The sequence below is a fragment of the Ranitomeya variabilis genome, chromosome 2, assembly GCF_051348905.1.
Source record: "Ranitomeya variabilis isolate aRanVar5 chromosome 2, aRanVar5.hap1, whole genome shotgun sequence".
Lineage (NCBI taxonomy): Eukaryota > Metazoa > Chordata > Amphibia > Anura > Dendrobatidae > Ranitomeya > Ranitomeya variabilis.
In genome coordinates this window covers 1,041,689,554-1,041,705,320 of record NC_135233.1, presented here as the reverse complement: position 1 = coordinate 1,041,705,320, position 15,767 = coordinate 1,041,689,554, and the positions used below count along the sequence as shown (strand labels likewise).

General features: G+C 42.9%; 1 protein-coding gene across 1 annotated transcript; it reads right to left on the bottom strand.

Annotated features, from left to right (window-relative positions):
• Positions 1-623: 623 nt before the first annotated feature.
• On the bottom strand, positions 624-3,643 carry CIMIP5 (ciliary microtubule inner protein 5). Its single transcript, XM_077293052.1, has 3 exons — positions 3,208-3,643; positions 2,454-2,493; positions 624-986 (listed from the first exon to the last, which is right to left on the bottom strand). The coding sequence occupies exons 1-3, from the start codon at positions 3,588-3,590 to the stop codon at positions 795-797; spliced, it is 615 nt and encodes a 204-aa protein (XP_077149167.1). The 5' UTR covers positions 3,591-3,643; the 3' UTR covers positions 624-794.
• Positions 3,644-15,767: the final 12,124 nt, after the last annotated feature.

The following is a 15,767-nucleotide window of genomic DNA, read 5'->3' as shown; positions in this document are numbered from 1 at the left end:
TATGCTTTAAAAAAAAGCCGTCAGCAGGTTTTTACTATTTAATGTGAGAGAAGCATAATGTAGGTGCAGAGAGCCTGATTCCACGTTTGTGTCACTTGCTCAGCAGTTTGTTGTAGTTTCAATACAATCAGTATTTTATCAACAGGAGATTATCAGGAGAGGACTATGTGTCATGTGCTAGGCAGTACAGTTAATCAGTGTAACCCCGTCCCCACCACAGGTTGACAGCTTTCTGCCTATGCACAGTGTACACAGGAAACTGCCAATCAGTGGTGGGGGCGGGGATATGCACAGCTCAGCATTCTGTGAGTGCTTCTACATTTACAGCAGAGAATACAGGGATTCTATCCAAACTCCACGAAGCAGCCCAGTAAGTGACACATCACTGGAATCAGGGGCTCTGCCCCTACATCATGCTGCTCTCAGATTACAAAACCTGATGACAGATTCTCTTTAATTGCTGCTTTATGAGAGATGGATTTGGGAAGGTGTGTGTGACTTTTTTTCTGTTTTTTTTAACCTCTAAATGTATATCCTAATCGACAAGAATATTTGATAATTGCTATCAAATTAATTTAACCCTCTCTAATTACTAGATGACATTTATTAAATTATATCAGGACCATTATCTCATATGACTCTAGACATTTTCCAGTTGTCGGCATCAAATTCCGTTCTTTAAATAAATACATTTGTGGCCTTGTTCTTCCACTGAATATTGTAAAATGTAAACAATGTTTTTTCAGTCAACGAGAGTGTTCTGGGTGATTGCTGCTCCAGGGGTGTAATGGAGACTAGCACGGCTGAAGTTCGCTTCCTAGTTTCTTCTTCTGATTTCCACTGGTGAGAAGGAAATCCATATACACCAGTGTTTTCCCCAGATCTGTGTTTATCCTGCTCCCAATATTTTGGTTGGTTGTGTTCGGTACTTGATCGGAGAAGATAGGCACATTGTCAGGTAACGTCTCTACGGCTTTCTTATTGCCCTGAAACGGATAAGACATTTGTGAATCCATTGCTGGCTATGTAATGGTTAACGCAATTTGTGAATTTCTTTAATATCATAATGCAGGTTTTATAATTTATTCGTTTTCTTACAGACTTTGGGCCAGATTTGCAGATGGGGAGGCTCCACAACGTTCGCATCAGGCCGCACCCTGCAGGTAATGATCATTACAGGAGTTGTCTGATCTTTTGATGGAAGTCTGCAGTTACTACTGTATATGTGACTGCAGACTTCTGAATCCTGACAGTGTGCGCACCTCATGCTGTCAGGATTTTCCGGTGTTGCCAGAGAGCAATTTGCATAAATGTGGTCACATGCCAACTAGACGAGCTCAGCTTCACTCAATACAAGTGAATTGAACGAGGCTGAGCACGTCTAGTCTGAATGTGGCCAAAAGTATGCAATTCACATACTTGTGTCAGGTAACCGCCTGCTCTCTGCCTCAACACAGGAGAATCCTGACAACGTCTGGTGCGCACACTGTCAGGACTCAAAATAGTGATGGGCAGTCTGGATCTTTTTGGTGATCTTGTTTTTTTCACCAAAAAGAGCCGGCTGTTTTGGATCCTGAATGGATCCCTATTAAATATGTGTTCACAATAGGTGAACACATATTTAAGCTGGCGTTAATGCGGCTGAAACCGCGCCCGCTCATGGTTGAAACTCCGCCTATTTGCTGTTAACCAATAAAATTGATGAGTAGGCGGAATTTGGTTTAGGTGGGAGGAGCTTCGTCCGCTGAACATCGGAATTTTACACCCAGAAATTATTTTAAAAAAAATCCCTTCTGCTCAGCTTACTTTTTCAGTGGGAATAGCAGATTCCTAAATATATTTATTCCAAACACAATATTTTTCAGTGTATTTAAGAAAAAAACTTTTTTAAATGGTTAAAAAAAATTTGCAAAAAAAATGTACTTTGTGCCGCCATTTTTGAGACCAATAATTTTTTTTTTTTTTACTTTTCAGTTTATAGAGCCATGTTAGGGCTTTCACGTGGCCAGGTGTACTTTCTCGTCAGTCGGCTTTGGGATCCATACAGTTTGACATTTTGGTCACTTTTATTGCATTTTTTTAGAGGGGGTTGCGGTGACTGAAAAGTGGCAATTCTGGCAAATGATTTTCTTTCTTGTTATTATTAATTTAATATTTTTAGAGTACAGACTTTTACAGACATGGCAATACCAAATATGTTATTTTATTTTCTGAATTGGTCAAAGGAGCATTGATTTAACATGTTATATAATTTTTTTTTAAAAATAATAATTTTATTTTTTCGCTCCCCTAGAGAAGTTTAACTTGCGATTGTTTAATGCTACAGTTTTGCCGTATATATAGTGAAATTGGCGATCTCCTGTGCAGCCCAGCCGCCGGCAACCTAACAATTGAAATGCCAATGTCGGCCACTGATGGCTGTATCTAAATGGTCAAACAGGATGATTTCTTACCAATGAATCATATTCCTTCAAGAAACTCCAGTTTTCATGCCTGTGAGAAAAAAAAAAGAACATTACGATTTGTAATTACAGCTTTTTAATTTGCAGTGCTCTGAAAAAGATTCCCTAATTTCCTACAAAAAATATCTCACTGTGTGAACGTCGAGGTGGTTTTCCCATTAAAATTAATAGGAAGCTTCAAAGGTTATTTGAAGTCTTTTTTTTATGAATTAATAACTGAGTGGAGATGTAAAAAAACACTTCAATACCTGATCTGGAAACCTGATTTGGGCCAAGAAGGAGATACTTGTTATTATGCACAAGCAACACTGCATTTGAGGCTAATATTTTATGGATATGTATATATATATATATATATATATATATATATATATATATATATATATATATATATATATATATACATGTATTTATTTATTTATATTTATATATATATTGTTATTTACATTTTTTATATTCAATATTTTTTAATTACTGTAAAATTAATAAACAGTCTCAATAGTATTATGTTCAAACAATTTTTAAATCAAATTGTGAATTCTACAGTTCTGCCTTCTCGTTTTCATCAATTCTTTACTTTTGGCTCTTCTGGGTATAAGAGTAAACCAGCTCACAGCCATTATCACATAAGCAAGTGAGTAAATCCATATTTTTTTGCTATTTTTTTGTGTTTGTTATAAATGAGTACAATTTGACAAAAGTACATGGCTCAAAACTGCTAAAAAAACGACAACAAAGGACTCACCACAGTTTTTCTCCTCGTCTTTCTGCTTCTACGAACTCTCTCCAGACATGGTCCTTCCTGACGGCGTCACCCCAGGTTTGCTTTTCCTTTTCAGACTGTGACGGTATTTGTCGCGTCCCCGGATGCGTCTTACTTAAAGAGACTGAGGACAGGGATGTAATTTTGGTTGCGGTTCTGTCTGGCATCCTGTACCCGGCGGAGGTGGCTCTCCTGATGGATATCTGCCTGCTGCCCATCTTGAATGCAAAAGTCAGATTTTGAGGAAAGGTCTTGAAATTTCTTAATGGCTGTCGGACTGTGAGGCAGCAAGTCGTGAGGTGGAGATGAGAAGTTTTTGTTGTGTTGCTGAGGATGAAGTAAAAACCACGGAGAGGTGAACACATTTGCCGGTCTGTTTACTGTAGCCATGGGTACAGCAGGGATCATGAATAGCAGAACAAAGGAAATAAGCAGCCAAGACGAGCAGCTCGTGACTTCACAGGAATCTCCTATGAACGAACACAAAAGTAAACCAAGTTGACACGCATTGTGCTTCTATACAAACGCACAGGATGTTTACAAAGGAGCTTTATTCTTTCTTCGTTTTGTGTTTTTGTACACTCAGACACGAGCAGAAACTATAGAATTAAAAAATCCCTCCATTCTTGAAAACAAATGATGCAATGCTTCTCTAGGGTCCGCGTTCAGCGTCCCCGCTAGCGCAGATCCCCGATCTGCACTAGCGAGGAACGGACCTCGGGCGCGCCGCGGATGCTGCAAGCAGCGTCCGAGGTCCGTCACTCAAATGACGCGACATCGCTAGCGCACGCCCAATGTGGGCGGGCGCTAGCGACGCGCTCACCATTACAGGCTATGGCGGCGTTAACGGACTACGTTAACACCGCGTTATGCCGCGGTGTAACGTAGTCCGTTAAACGCGGTCACATAACACAATGTGACCCTAGCCTAACACAGGTGATGGAATTCTTGGCTGTGCAGGTGATGCAATTATCACCTGGCAATACTAAGGAAATCCTGAAAACATGACCCGTTGGTGGCTCCTAAGGACCAGAGTTGGGGAACACTGGTCTAATGTATATGGGGGGCCTTCAGACTTCATTACACAAGACACAAAGAGTTTAATTTGAAACAGTATGTTTCTGGTTTTAAGGCTACGTTCACACGATCAGGATTTACATCCTTTTTTTTTCCTGCCCGTTTTTGGAAAACGGCAGCTAAATTCCGCAGTGAATTTGAGCTGCGTTTTCTGATCCTTTTTCTTCAGCGTTTTCCACTGCGGGTTTCCAATAGCAGTTTCCTATTGGAGCTGCTGGAAAACCGGTGCGGAATCCGCTGAAAGAATTGACATGCTACTTCTTTTTTCCGCTGGAAAATCCACGCGGATTTTCCAGCGGAAAAACGGATCGTTAGCACAGCGGTTTTGGTTTTCCATTGGGTTACATTGTACTGTAACCAACATGGAAAACTGATCCGGATCCGCAGCTGAAAATCCGCTACGGATCCGGATCAAAATCCGGATCGTGTGAACGTAGCCTAAAGATGCTGAAGATTTTTTTCAGCCCAAGTCATGTTTGGTCTGCAGACCTTAAAAGACTGCAATTCTTTGTTTCACTTTGACTTGCTTATTGAAATAGACCCAGGGACAGGCATACCATTGGTGCAACCTGTGCAGCCGCACAGGAACCCCAGTAGTAATGGGGCCAATTTCCACCTCCAAAGCAGAATGAATTTTGCATTATGATGAGCTATTGGACTTCAAAAGGCCCGTATATTGTTCTTGCACAGGGGCCTCTTCTGTCTGTGTCTGCCCCTGAGTAGAACATATGGGAGATTGTCTGAATGGATCAGCACTCTGTTACGTTTTGCTCCTATTTTGCAATATTTAAAATCTAGATGAACCTCCTTGAGCTCTTTCCAGTTGAATGACAATTGTTCGCAGTCCATTTCTGGCTCATATGTGCTCACCAGACTTGTTTGTAAACGCAAGTGAGCACCAAATAGGAAGGCAAGACAATGATTTGCATTGAGACAAATGACCTAATTGAAGCTGCCACTTCAAGTCCTCCTTTGTGCAAGTTAAGTTCTTTTTCCACCAGTCTAGGTCTTTCCAGGATCTATTCCACACAGACAAGATAACCCGTTGAAGGCTTCTGAAATTAGTCCTTGACCAAGGAACTAAGGAACTTTAGCCAGGGGAGATGTCAAAAGGCCCAACGCACTCATTGTTTATCTCTTTGAAGTCAAACGATGCAATCACTGCAACCTTCTTCTTCAATCGAACACTCTGAGACAGGGTTAAGGTCATGTTTGTGGAATTGATCACTAAACCTAGAAACTCACACATTTTGTGAAGGGGACAGATGAGATCTTCAATGATTCACAATAAAACCTAGGTTGGATAAGGATTTTATGGCAAAATCAATGAATTAACGAAAACTCAATGAATGAATGAAAAACCAATTGTCAAGATAAGGGATGAGGAAGGATGCTAGTACCTATACAATCATAGTAAATACCCTCTATGATGATAGACTAAACAGGAGATATCTGTATTGTAGGTGTCTGTTGAATAAACCACAACGAAATGCAATTTTTAGGAACCATCTGTGGAACCATTGACCAATGTGATGTACTTTATTTTGAAAAACCTGTTAAGAAATGTGAGATCTATGGCCAGTCTTGAACCGTGTTTTGGCACAGAGAAGATCCTTTAATATAAAGCTAAGCCATTCTCATAAAAAGTGACATCATCCAAGGCACTTTTAAGAATGAATTATTGTATGAGATCTACTATCTCTGGATTGATACCTGGATATATAAATAACCATTTGGGGCTGAACAAGTGAAATCCAGGGAATAACCTCTTACAATTTGTGAGATGACACAGTCATCTAAGCTTATGCTTTTCCAACTTGACATGGTCAGTCATAAGGGCTTTTACATGGGGAAGTCTTTTTGCATCATAATTCAGCCTACTTGATGCTAAAAGATTGTTTGTTTTTTGAAGGATGAGACAGAATGATTTTTTACCTTTGAGTAACCGTTAATGTTTTTCTAGAGAAGGAAGATCTAATACATGGAGATCATCTTGCTCTGATTCAAAATGGTCTGAAAATCCTTTTAGAAGGCCGAGGGAAAGAAATACCCTTATCATAACTCAAGGAGTGAAAGATCTTGTCTAACTGAGGTCAGCATAAACTACTTCGATAAATAGGTAGTGCACAAAAGTGATTTTTCAAGGACTTATCTCCTGCCCACTCCTTTAGCCACAGAGCTCAACTTTTCGACGTAGAAAGCGTCAAGGTTTTAGAAATTATATGAAAGATGATTCAAAGAAAAGTCCGCTAGGAACTCTGAAGTTAGTTCAAGATTGGGAATATTCTTGAAGGTTTTCATTCTTGAGACTCCATCTTGCAAATCCTTAGCCAAGGTCTACTTTGCTAGAAGAAGCTGTGGCCATTAGTGATGAGTGAAATAAATTTTGTTTTCCTATCCATTGGGTTAATTAGCGAGGATGAATCTATATAAATTGTATGCATGTATTGATAAAGTGTATGCATGTGTGTGTGTATCAAGCCGTGACCATATTTAGCTCCGTCGTGTTTAGAATGGAGTTGCTCCTGTAAAACATGATGAAAAGGGAAAGGGAGAGGCCTCATATATTACACCGCTGTACTCATAACAGGAAGTTGAAGTGCACGTGTGAGGGGAACACAGGAGTGAGGTGAAAATGAGAGGAGTGAGGTGAAAATGAGAGGAGTGAGGTGAAAATGAGGAGTGAAAATGAGAGGAGTGAGGTGAAAATGAGAGGAGTGAGGTGAAAATAGTGGAGAGACGTGAAAATGAGAGGAGTGAGGTGAAAATGAGGAGTGAGGTGAAAATGAGTGAAAGGAATATAGTGGAGTGAGGGGAAAATAGTGGAGTGAGGTGAAAATGAAGAGAGGTGTGAGTGGAAAATGAAGAGGTGTGAGGGGGAAAATAGTGGAATATTCGGAAAATTACAGGTGTGAGGTCAAAATGACATGTGTGAGGGCGGATAATTAGAGGAGTGAGGGGAAAATGAGAGATGTTAGGGGGAAAAAGAGAGGCATGATGGGAAAATGAGAGAAGTGAGGTGCTGCTGCAGTATGAGGCTGTGTATAGTGAGGCGGTGCAGGTGGAGGCTGTGTATAAGGCCACGTTCACACGTTCAGTATTTGGGCAGTATTTTACCTCCGTATTTATAATCCAAAACCACAAGTGAGAGAAAAATACGGAAGTGGTGACGTGTTTCTAATAAACTTTTCCTCTGATTATTTTACTCCAAGTTTAAGCTTACAAATACTGAGGTAAAAATACTGCCCAAATAACGTGTGCACAAGGTCTAAAGGAGAAAAGTGTGGTGCTGCAGATACAATACGCTTTATTGCAATTAGTGCAATTTCTCTCAGGATCAAGTGTTTCCAATTGTATATGGAAGAGGAGTGTGAGATGCTGCCGAAGGAGGCGACTATAAGGCCGGCGTCACACTAGCGAGTTTTCCGGACGTATGAGCGCAGAAAATATGTCCAGAAAATTCGCATTGCACACGACCCAATGATTCTCTATGGGGCAGCTCCTATCTGCCGTATATTACGCATCCGTTATATACGGTATGTTACGGGCGTAGAAAATCGCAGCATGCTGCGTTTGTCAGCGTATTGCGCAAAAAATCCGCCAATGAAAGTCTATGGGGGCGAGAAAATTACGGATTACACACGGACCATGCGTGTGACTTGCGAGAAATACGCAGCGGTGTCCTTTAGAAAAGCCGGCAATTCAGTGCAGTGTACAGTAAAAAAAACACTGACAGAATAGAATAGAATAGATAGAATAAATGTGTACACATATATATATATATATATATATATATATATATATATTCTGTCAGTGAGACACATATTTATATATTTATATTTAATTCAGCGCTAGATAGCAGAAAAGCCGGTAATTCAATTGCCGGCTTTTCATTTCTCCTTCACAAACCCAACAGGATATGAGACATGGTTTACATACAGTAAACCATCTCATATCCCTTCTTTTATTACTCTTTACTAATGTAAGAAGTGTCTTTGTGTAAAATTTGGGGGCTCTAGCTATTAAATTAAAGGGTTAAATCCCGGAAAAAATTGGCGTGGTCTCCCGCACAATTTTCTCCGCAAGAGTGGGAAAGCCAGTGACTGAGGGCAGATATTAATAGCCTAGAGAGGGACCATGGTTATTGCCCTCTCCCCGGCTAAAAACATCTGCCCCCAGCCACCCAAGAAAAGGCACATCTGTAAGATGCGCCTATTCTGGCACTTAGCCTCTCTCTTCCCACTCCCCTGTAGTGGTGGGATATGGGGTAATGAAGGGTTAATGTCACCTTGCTATTGTAAGGTGACATTAAGCCAGATTAATAATGGAGAGGCGTCAATTATGACACCTATCCATCATTAATCCAATAGTACGAAATGGTTAATAAAACACACATACATTATTTAAAAGTATTTTAATGAAATAAAGACACATGGTGTTTTAATATTTTATTAGACTCTTAATCCACCTGAAGACCCTTGTCACCTGAAATAAAGTTTAAAAAAAAAAACAACAATATTCCATACCTTCCATCGTTACAGTCTTGACCCACGCTGTAAATCCATCTGAAGGGGTTAAATCATTTAACACCCAGGAGCTCTGCTAATGCAGCTGTGCTCCTGCCTGTAAAATCTGGGGAATTAATGGAATGCAGGGGAATGTACTGTACAGTAGTTACCTCGAGTCGCGGTGATGCACCCTCTGCTGGATGAACTCATATGAACTTGAGCGTGGGAAAATATTCTGAAAATGAACTGTGGTGTGCTGCGAGTTCTTCAGATATACAGTAGAACGTGAGCTGTTTACTATTTTTATATGCTACTAGCTGAAGAGCCCGGCATTGCCTGGGCATAGTAAATATCTGTGGTTAGTTATAGCACCTCACTTCTCTTATTTTCCCATCACGCCTCTCATTTTCCCCCTCACATCTCTCATTTTCTCCCTTACACCTCTCATTTTCCCCCTCACTCCTCTTATTTTCCCCCTCACTCCTCTCATTCCCCCTAACACTTGTCATTTCGACCTCACTTCTGTCATTTTCCGATCACTCCACTATTTTCCCTCACTCCTCTCATTTTGCACTCAAATCTTTTCATTTTCACCTCACACCCCTCATTTTCACCTCACACCTCTCATTTTCCCCTCAGTATATACATGTTTGTCATCTCCATTATATATAGTATACACCTGTATGTCATCTCCTGTATATAGTATATACCTGTATGTCATCTCCCCTGTAAATAGTATATACCTGCTGTATGTCATCTCCTCCTGTATATTGTATATACCTATGTGTCATCTCCTCCTGTATATAGTATATATCTGTATGTCATCTCTTCTGTATATACTATATACCTGTATGTCATCTCCTCCTATATACAGTATAGTATATACCTGTATGTCATCTCCTGTATATAGTGTATAAACCTGTATGTCATCTCCCCTGTATATAGTATATACCTGCTGTATGTCATCTCCTCCTCTATATACCTATGTGTCATCTCCTCTTTTATATAGTATATACCTGTATGTCATCTCCTCCTGTATATAGTATATATGTGTGTCATCTCCTCCTGTATATAGTATATACCTGTAAGTCATCTCCTCCTGTATATAGTATGTACCTGTGTGTCATCTTCTCCTGTATATAGTATATACCTGTGTGTCATCTGCTCCTGCATATAGTATATATCTGTGTGTCATCTCCTCCTGTATACAGTATATATGTGTGTCATCTCCCCTGTATATAGTATATACGTGTGTCATCTCCTCCTGTATATAGTATATACCTGTGTGTCACCTCCTGAATATAGTATATATCTGTGTGTTATCTCCCCTGTATATAGTATGTACCTGTATGTCATCTCCTCCTGTATATAGTATATACCTGTGTGTCATCTCCCCTGTATATAGTATATACATGTGTGTCATCTCCCCTGTATATAGTATGTACCTGTATGTCATCTCCCCTGTATATAGTATATACCAGTGTGTCATCTCCTCCTGTATATAGTATATACCAGTGTCATCTCCCCTGTATATAGTATATATGTGTGTGTCATCTCCTCCTGTATATAGTATGTACCTGTATGTCATCTCCTACTGTATATAGTATATACCTGTGTGTCATCTCCCCTGTATATAGTATATATGTGTGTGTCATCTCCCCTGTATATAGTATATACCTGTGTGTCATCTCCTCCTGTATATAATATATATCTGTGTGTCATCTCCCCTGTAAATAGTATATACCTGTGTGTCATCTCCTCCTGTATATAGTATATATCTGTATGTCATCTCCTGCTGTATGTAGTATGTACCTGTATGTCATCTCCTCCTCCATATAGTATATACCTGTGTGTCATCTCTCCTGTATATAGTATATATCTGTGTGTCATCTCCTCCTGTATATAGTATATACCTGTGTGTCATCTCCCCTGTAAATAGTATATACCTGTGTGTCATCTCCTCCTGTATATAGTATATATCTGTATGTCATCTCCTCCTGTATTAGACCTCGTTCACACGTTATTTGGTCAGTATTTTTACCTCAGTATTTGTAAGCTAAATTGGCAGCCTGATAAATCCCCAGCCTACAGGAAGCCCTCCCCCCTGGCAGTATATATTAGCTCACACATACACATAATAGACCGGTCATGTGACTGACAGCTGCCGTATTTCCAATATGGTACAGTTGTTGCTCTTGTAGTTTGTCTGCTTATTAATCAGATTTTTATTTTTGAAGGATAATACCAGACTTGTGTGTGTTTTAGGGCGAGTTTCATGTGTCAGGTTGTGTGTGTTGAGTTGCGTGTGGCGACATGCATGTAGCGACTTTTGTGAGATGAGTTTTGTGTGGCGACATGCGTGTAGCAACTTTTAGTGTGTCGAGTTGCATGTGACAGGTTAGTGTAGCAAGTTGTGTGCAGCAAGTTTTGCGCATGGCGAGTTTTGCGCGTGTCGAGTTTTATGTGTGGTGCGTTTTGAGTATGTGCAAGTTTTGTGTGAGGCAACTTTTGCATGTGTTGCAACTTTTGTGCATGTGTCAATTTTTCCGTGTGTGCAAGTTTTGCGTGTGGCGAGTTTTCCATGAGGTGAGTTTTGCACGTGAGCCTAGTTTTGCGTGTGGCGAGTTTTGCACGTGGTGAGTTTTGAGCAGTGACTTTTGTGTTTCGACTTTTATGTAGCGAGGTTGGTGTATGTGTGGTGAAATGTGTGCTGAGGGTGGTATATGTGTTCAAGCACGTGGTAGTGTGTGGCGCATTTTGTGTGTGTGTTCATATCCCCGTGTGTGGTGATTATCCCATGTCGGGGCCCCACCTTAGCAACTGTACAGTATATACTCTTTGGCGCCATCGCTCTCATTCTTTAAGTCCCCCTTGTTCACATCTGGCAGCTGTCAATTCGCCTCCAACACTTTTCCTTTCACTTTTTCTCCATTATGTAGATAGGGGCAAAATTGTTTGGTGAATTGGAACGCGCAGGGTTAAAATTTTGCCTCACAACATAGCCTATGACGCTCTCGGGGTCCAGACGTGTGACTGTGCAAAATTTTGTGGTTGTAGCTGCGACGGTGCAGATGCCAATCCCGGACATACACACACACATACACACATTCAGCTTTATATATTAGATATGTGTCTCACTGACTATATATATATATAGACTGTATATATGTTTTTACTAATATTTGAGCTGCTGGATCCATGATATGTCCATTTTGCAATTCTGTGAGAAAAAATTCGCTGTACGGAAGCCATACGGATAAATTTGTGTGTAAAAATCACATCCTCGCATTGAATACGGAACAGTGTTTTGGGACAATTACTGCGTATTACGGCCGTAAAAAACGGACCGTATTTTCTTACGCCTAGTGTGACGCCGGCCTAAAAGAGAAAAGCTGTGCTGCAGAAAAATGCAGTGTATAAAGGAGGAGCGTGAGGTGCAGGAGGAGTAAGGCCTCTTAACTGTGGCCGTTAAAAGTTAGTTACTATGCCCGGGGAACGCAGGCTCTTCAGTTAGTAATAAATCATTCTGAACCTCTCATCTAGGCCTGTCTTCCTCACAGGTTTAGACCAATCTTAAAAAATAATAATTAGGCAAAGAGTGACGGGGACAGACTTTGATAGAGTTCTTAAGGAAGTAGATTAATTGCTGCTTTTTGGATTATCTGTCACCCTTCAAATGCAGTAGGAAAAGCAAAGAAAAGCGCTTCAGGTGTATACCGATCAAAGAAGTGAATTAGAACAATGTGAGTGGTGGCGTGATCGTGCGAGCTCCAGACCCGTAGAAGCGTTGGAATAATGTAAAATGGCCGTTGTCCACACTCCCTTCCCTGCACCCCTCTCAATCTCCTGCATAACCTGTCCAGGTCCTGAAATATGGAATAAAGGACACTATTTTTGGAGCGCCCCCACACCGCCGCAGGGCCGAGGGGTACCCGGAGCCGGGCCTCTGGTTCTCAGTCTCGGGGTTGTCACGGTGGCTAGACCCGGTCCGTGGCCCTGTCTGTCAGTGGGGGACGTCCGGTGCAATAAGTGGTGTTGTAACGGTGCAGGTCGCGGTAAATAATGAGGACACCAGGTTGCAGTCTCTTTACCTCTTTACTGAAGATGTTGGAGACCTCAGTCCAGAGCGCTGTTAACTGGGTTTTCAGAGACCGGCCGGTCCAACGACACATCAGGAGTTCCTCCTTACAGGTGGGAATCAGTATCTACCTTCTAGCGCTGTGTGTTGTAGTTCTTCCCTGCTGAGCTCCCGGGATAGTCCTCACAACTGTTTCTTTCTGTCTCTACTGTTCTTTCTCCGTCCTCCAGATGATATGGTAGGACGCACCCGTATGACGGGGTAGGCCTGGAGTTCTTCCGGGACCCTAGAGTCGCCCCTCTCCCACAGCTGCCTCCGTTGTCTGCTTAGGTGTTAAGTGAGACAGCCAACCTGTAATTAGCTGTCCTGCCGTGGTTTGCAATGTACTTAAAGTCTCTTACTTGCTCGGCGTTCCGGCCACCGACTATTTGCGCCTCAGAAGGATGTTGCCTCGGTCTAGCAGCAGGACCCCTTCTGGTATTTCTCCTTTTCTGTATTCCCGTTGTTTACTAGTTAGTTCAGCTCTGAGGAGTCTGCCAGGATCCCATCCCTGACAGGTCCTCTCACTAGCTCTTCCCAGCTACTTCTCCCTGTCTTCCTGTCCAACCCCCAGTTTTACCAGAGTTGTGAGGAGTGGCCTACTAGATAGGACCACCCCCCCTGGTGGCCGGAGTGTGAAGTGTGGTGTGAGTGTACCTGATCAGAGAAACTCCCTAGTGCAATCAGACGCACCATAGCTCCCCGTAGTGGCGGAGCCACAGCACTGCAACAACCAGGACTCTGGGGTGCTGCACTCCCCCCCGGTTAAATCCAGTACTCCGGGACTGGGAAAACAAGAACAATAATACATGTTAACAGGAAACACACAAACTTTTGAAATAGCATAACAATTGAACATAACAAGGCTTCCCTTTACGGGAGGTGAGGATTCTTGAACGTTGCAAAAGTTAGGTCATGCACAGTTTATGACTCTCAGTTCAGTGATTGAAACAGCGGGGACCCCGGGTAAACAAAGGGGCCCCCCTTTTTGAAAGTTTTTGAGCAATTCACCGTCCATTACTCTATTGTCCATTTAAAAACCTGTAACAAAAAGATATATATACAACATTTTCAATTAAATAGCAGCCCTTATTAATACCTCCAAAGTTTGTAGCGGAGGGGAGTTTGATTTTGAGTGCTGCGTGTGGACCTTCGCAGCGCAGGGGTTGCTATTGGCCTAACAGGGCCCGCTATGCTTGCTACCGCTGGTGTAGTGCGCTGTCTTCTAACTACACTTCTAGTGAGTCTGGGTAGCACTGGCAGGTTGGGGCTCTCAGAGCTGCTGCTATCAACAGTGGGTACGGCAGGCTCACTGATAGCAGAGGGAGGATTTGCCGGTTCAACGGTTGGCATGGCTTCTTCAGGCAAGGCTTGTTGAGGTTGCGGGGCCGGATGATCTGATACCACCGTTGTTTCTGGTGGGTCCGGCTGTGGAAACGTTAGAACAGGTACCGCGATGGCCTGATTTATCTGAGTCCAGGACTGGGGAAAGTCACCAAGGACAGTATGGAACATCTTCTCCTTTTCTACCGGCGGGGAGATTTCTGGGGCCGGGCCCCTCTCTTTCAACTTATCGGGGCAGACCTTAAGGTGATCCCTGGATACCGCTGTCGAGGTCTCCCCTCTGTCCTTGCTGATGAGACAGACCTTAGTGTTGTCGAAGTCGGATGGCAAGATGGTATACGGTTCCGCTTCCCATTGGTCATCAAGCTTGTGTAACCTCCTCTTTCGTTTAAGCACTTGCTCACCAGGTGACAGGGGAATCGCAGGAGCGTGTTGATTGTAGTCCCTTTCTTGTTTCTGCCTAGCCTGGGCGAGACTTCTCTCCACACACTCCTGTACTTCGCGGTATCTTCGCTGCCTTTCTGTATCCCAATCTGCCTCCGGCGAGGTATCTTCAGGTACTAGGACCCCCATGTCCAGATCAACGGGTAACCGACTAGACCTTCCTCGCATCAGGTACGCTGGAGTACAGTTGGTGGAACTTACTGGGATGTGGTTGTACATATCCACCAAGTCAGGCAACTTTGTCGGCCACAGGTTCCGTTCCTCCACAGGCAAGGTCTTCAATAAATCGATTACTACCTGGTTCATCTTCTCGCACATCCCGTTGGTTTGGGGGTGGTACGGTGTAGTTCTGATCTTCTTACACCCGTACAACTGGCAGAATTCTTGGAACACTTCCGCTTCGAATGCAGGCCCCTGATCGGTCAGTACTTTCTCTGGGTAGCCATGGGGTCTACAAAAGTGCTGCTGGAAGGCCCTGGCGGCAGTCCTAGCTGTTAGATCCTTGACAGGCACAACTACCAAAAACCTGGAGTAGTGGTCCACGATGGTAAGGGCGTAGATATAGCCCGACCGGCTAGGCGTCAGCTTCACGTGATCCAGCGCGACCAGTTCGAGCGGCCGTTTGGTGATGATAGGCCGCAGGGGAGCCCGTTGACTGTCACGGTCCTTCCTTCGCAGACTACACGGACCACACTCTCGACACCACTTCTCAATGGTTCTCTTCATGCCAATCCAATAGAACCTCCCTCGGAGCAGCTTCTCCAGCTTCCTCCATCCGAAGTGTCCGGCTCCATCATAGTAGGCTCCCAGAACCATGGGCGCATCTCGCCTTGGCACCACTATTTGCCACACCAATTCATGAGTACGTGGGTCGATGCTCCTCCTGCACAACTTGCCATCATGGATAAACAGTTTGCTTCTCCCCTTCCACAGCTGTTGAGTTTCTTGTGGATCATCTGGGCCAGGGTGCAACCCAGCCTGCGTCAAGAGTTCCTTCACCTGACGGACCGCGGGGTCACTATCCTGGGTTTCTGCCCATCCGTGGTGGGGCA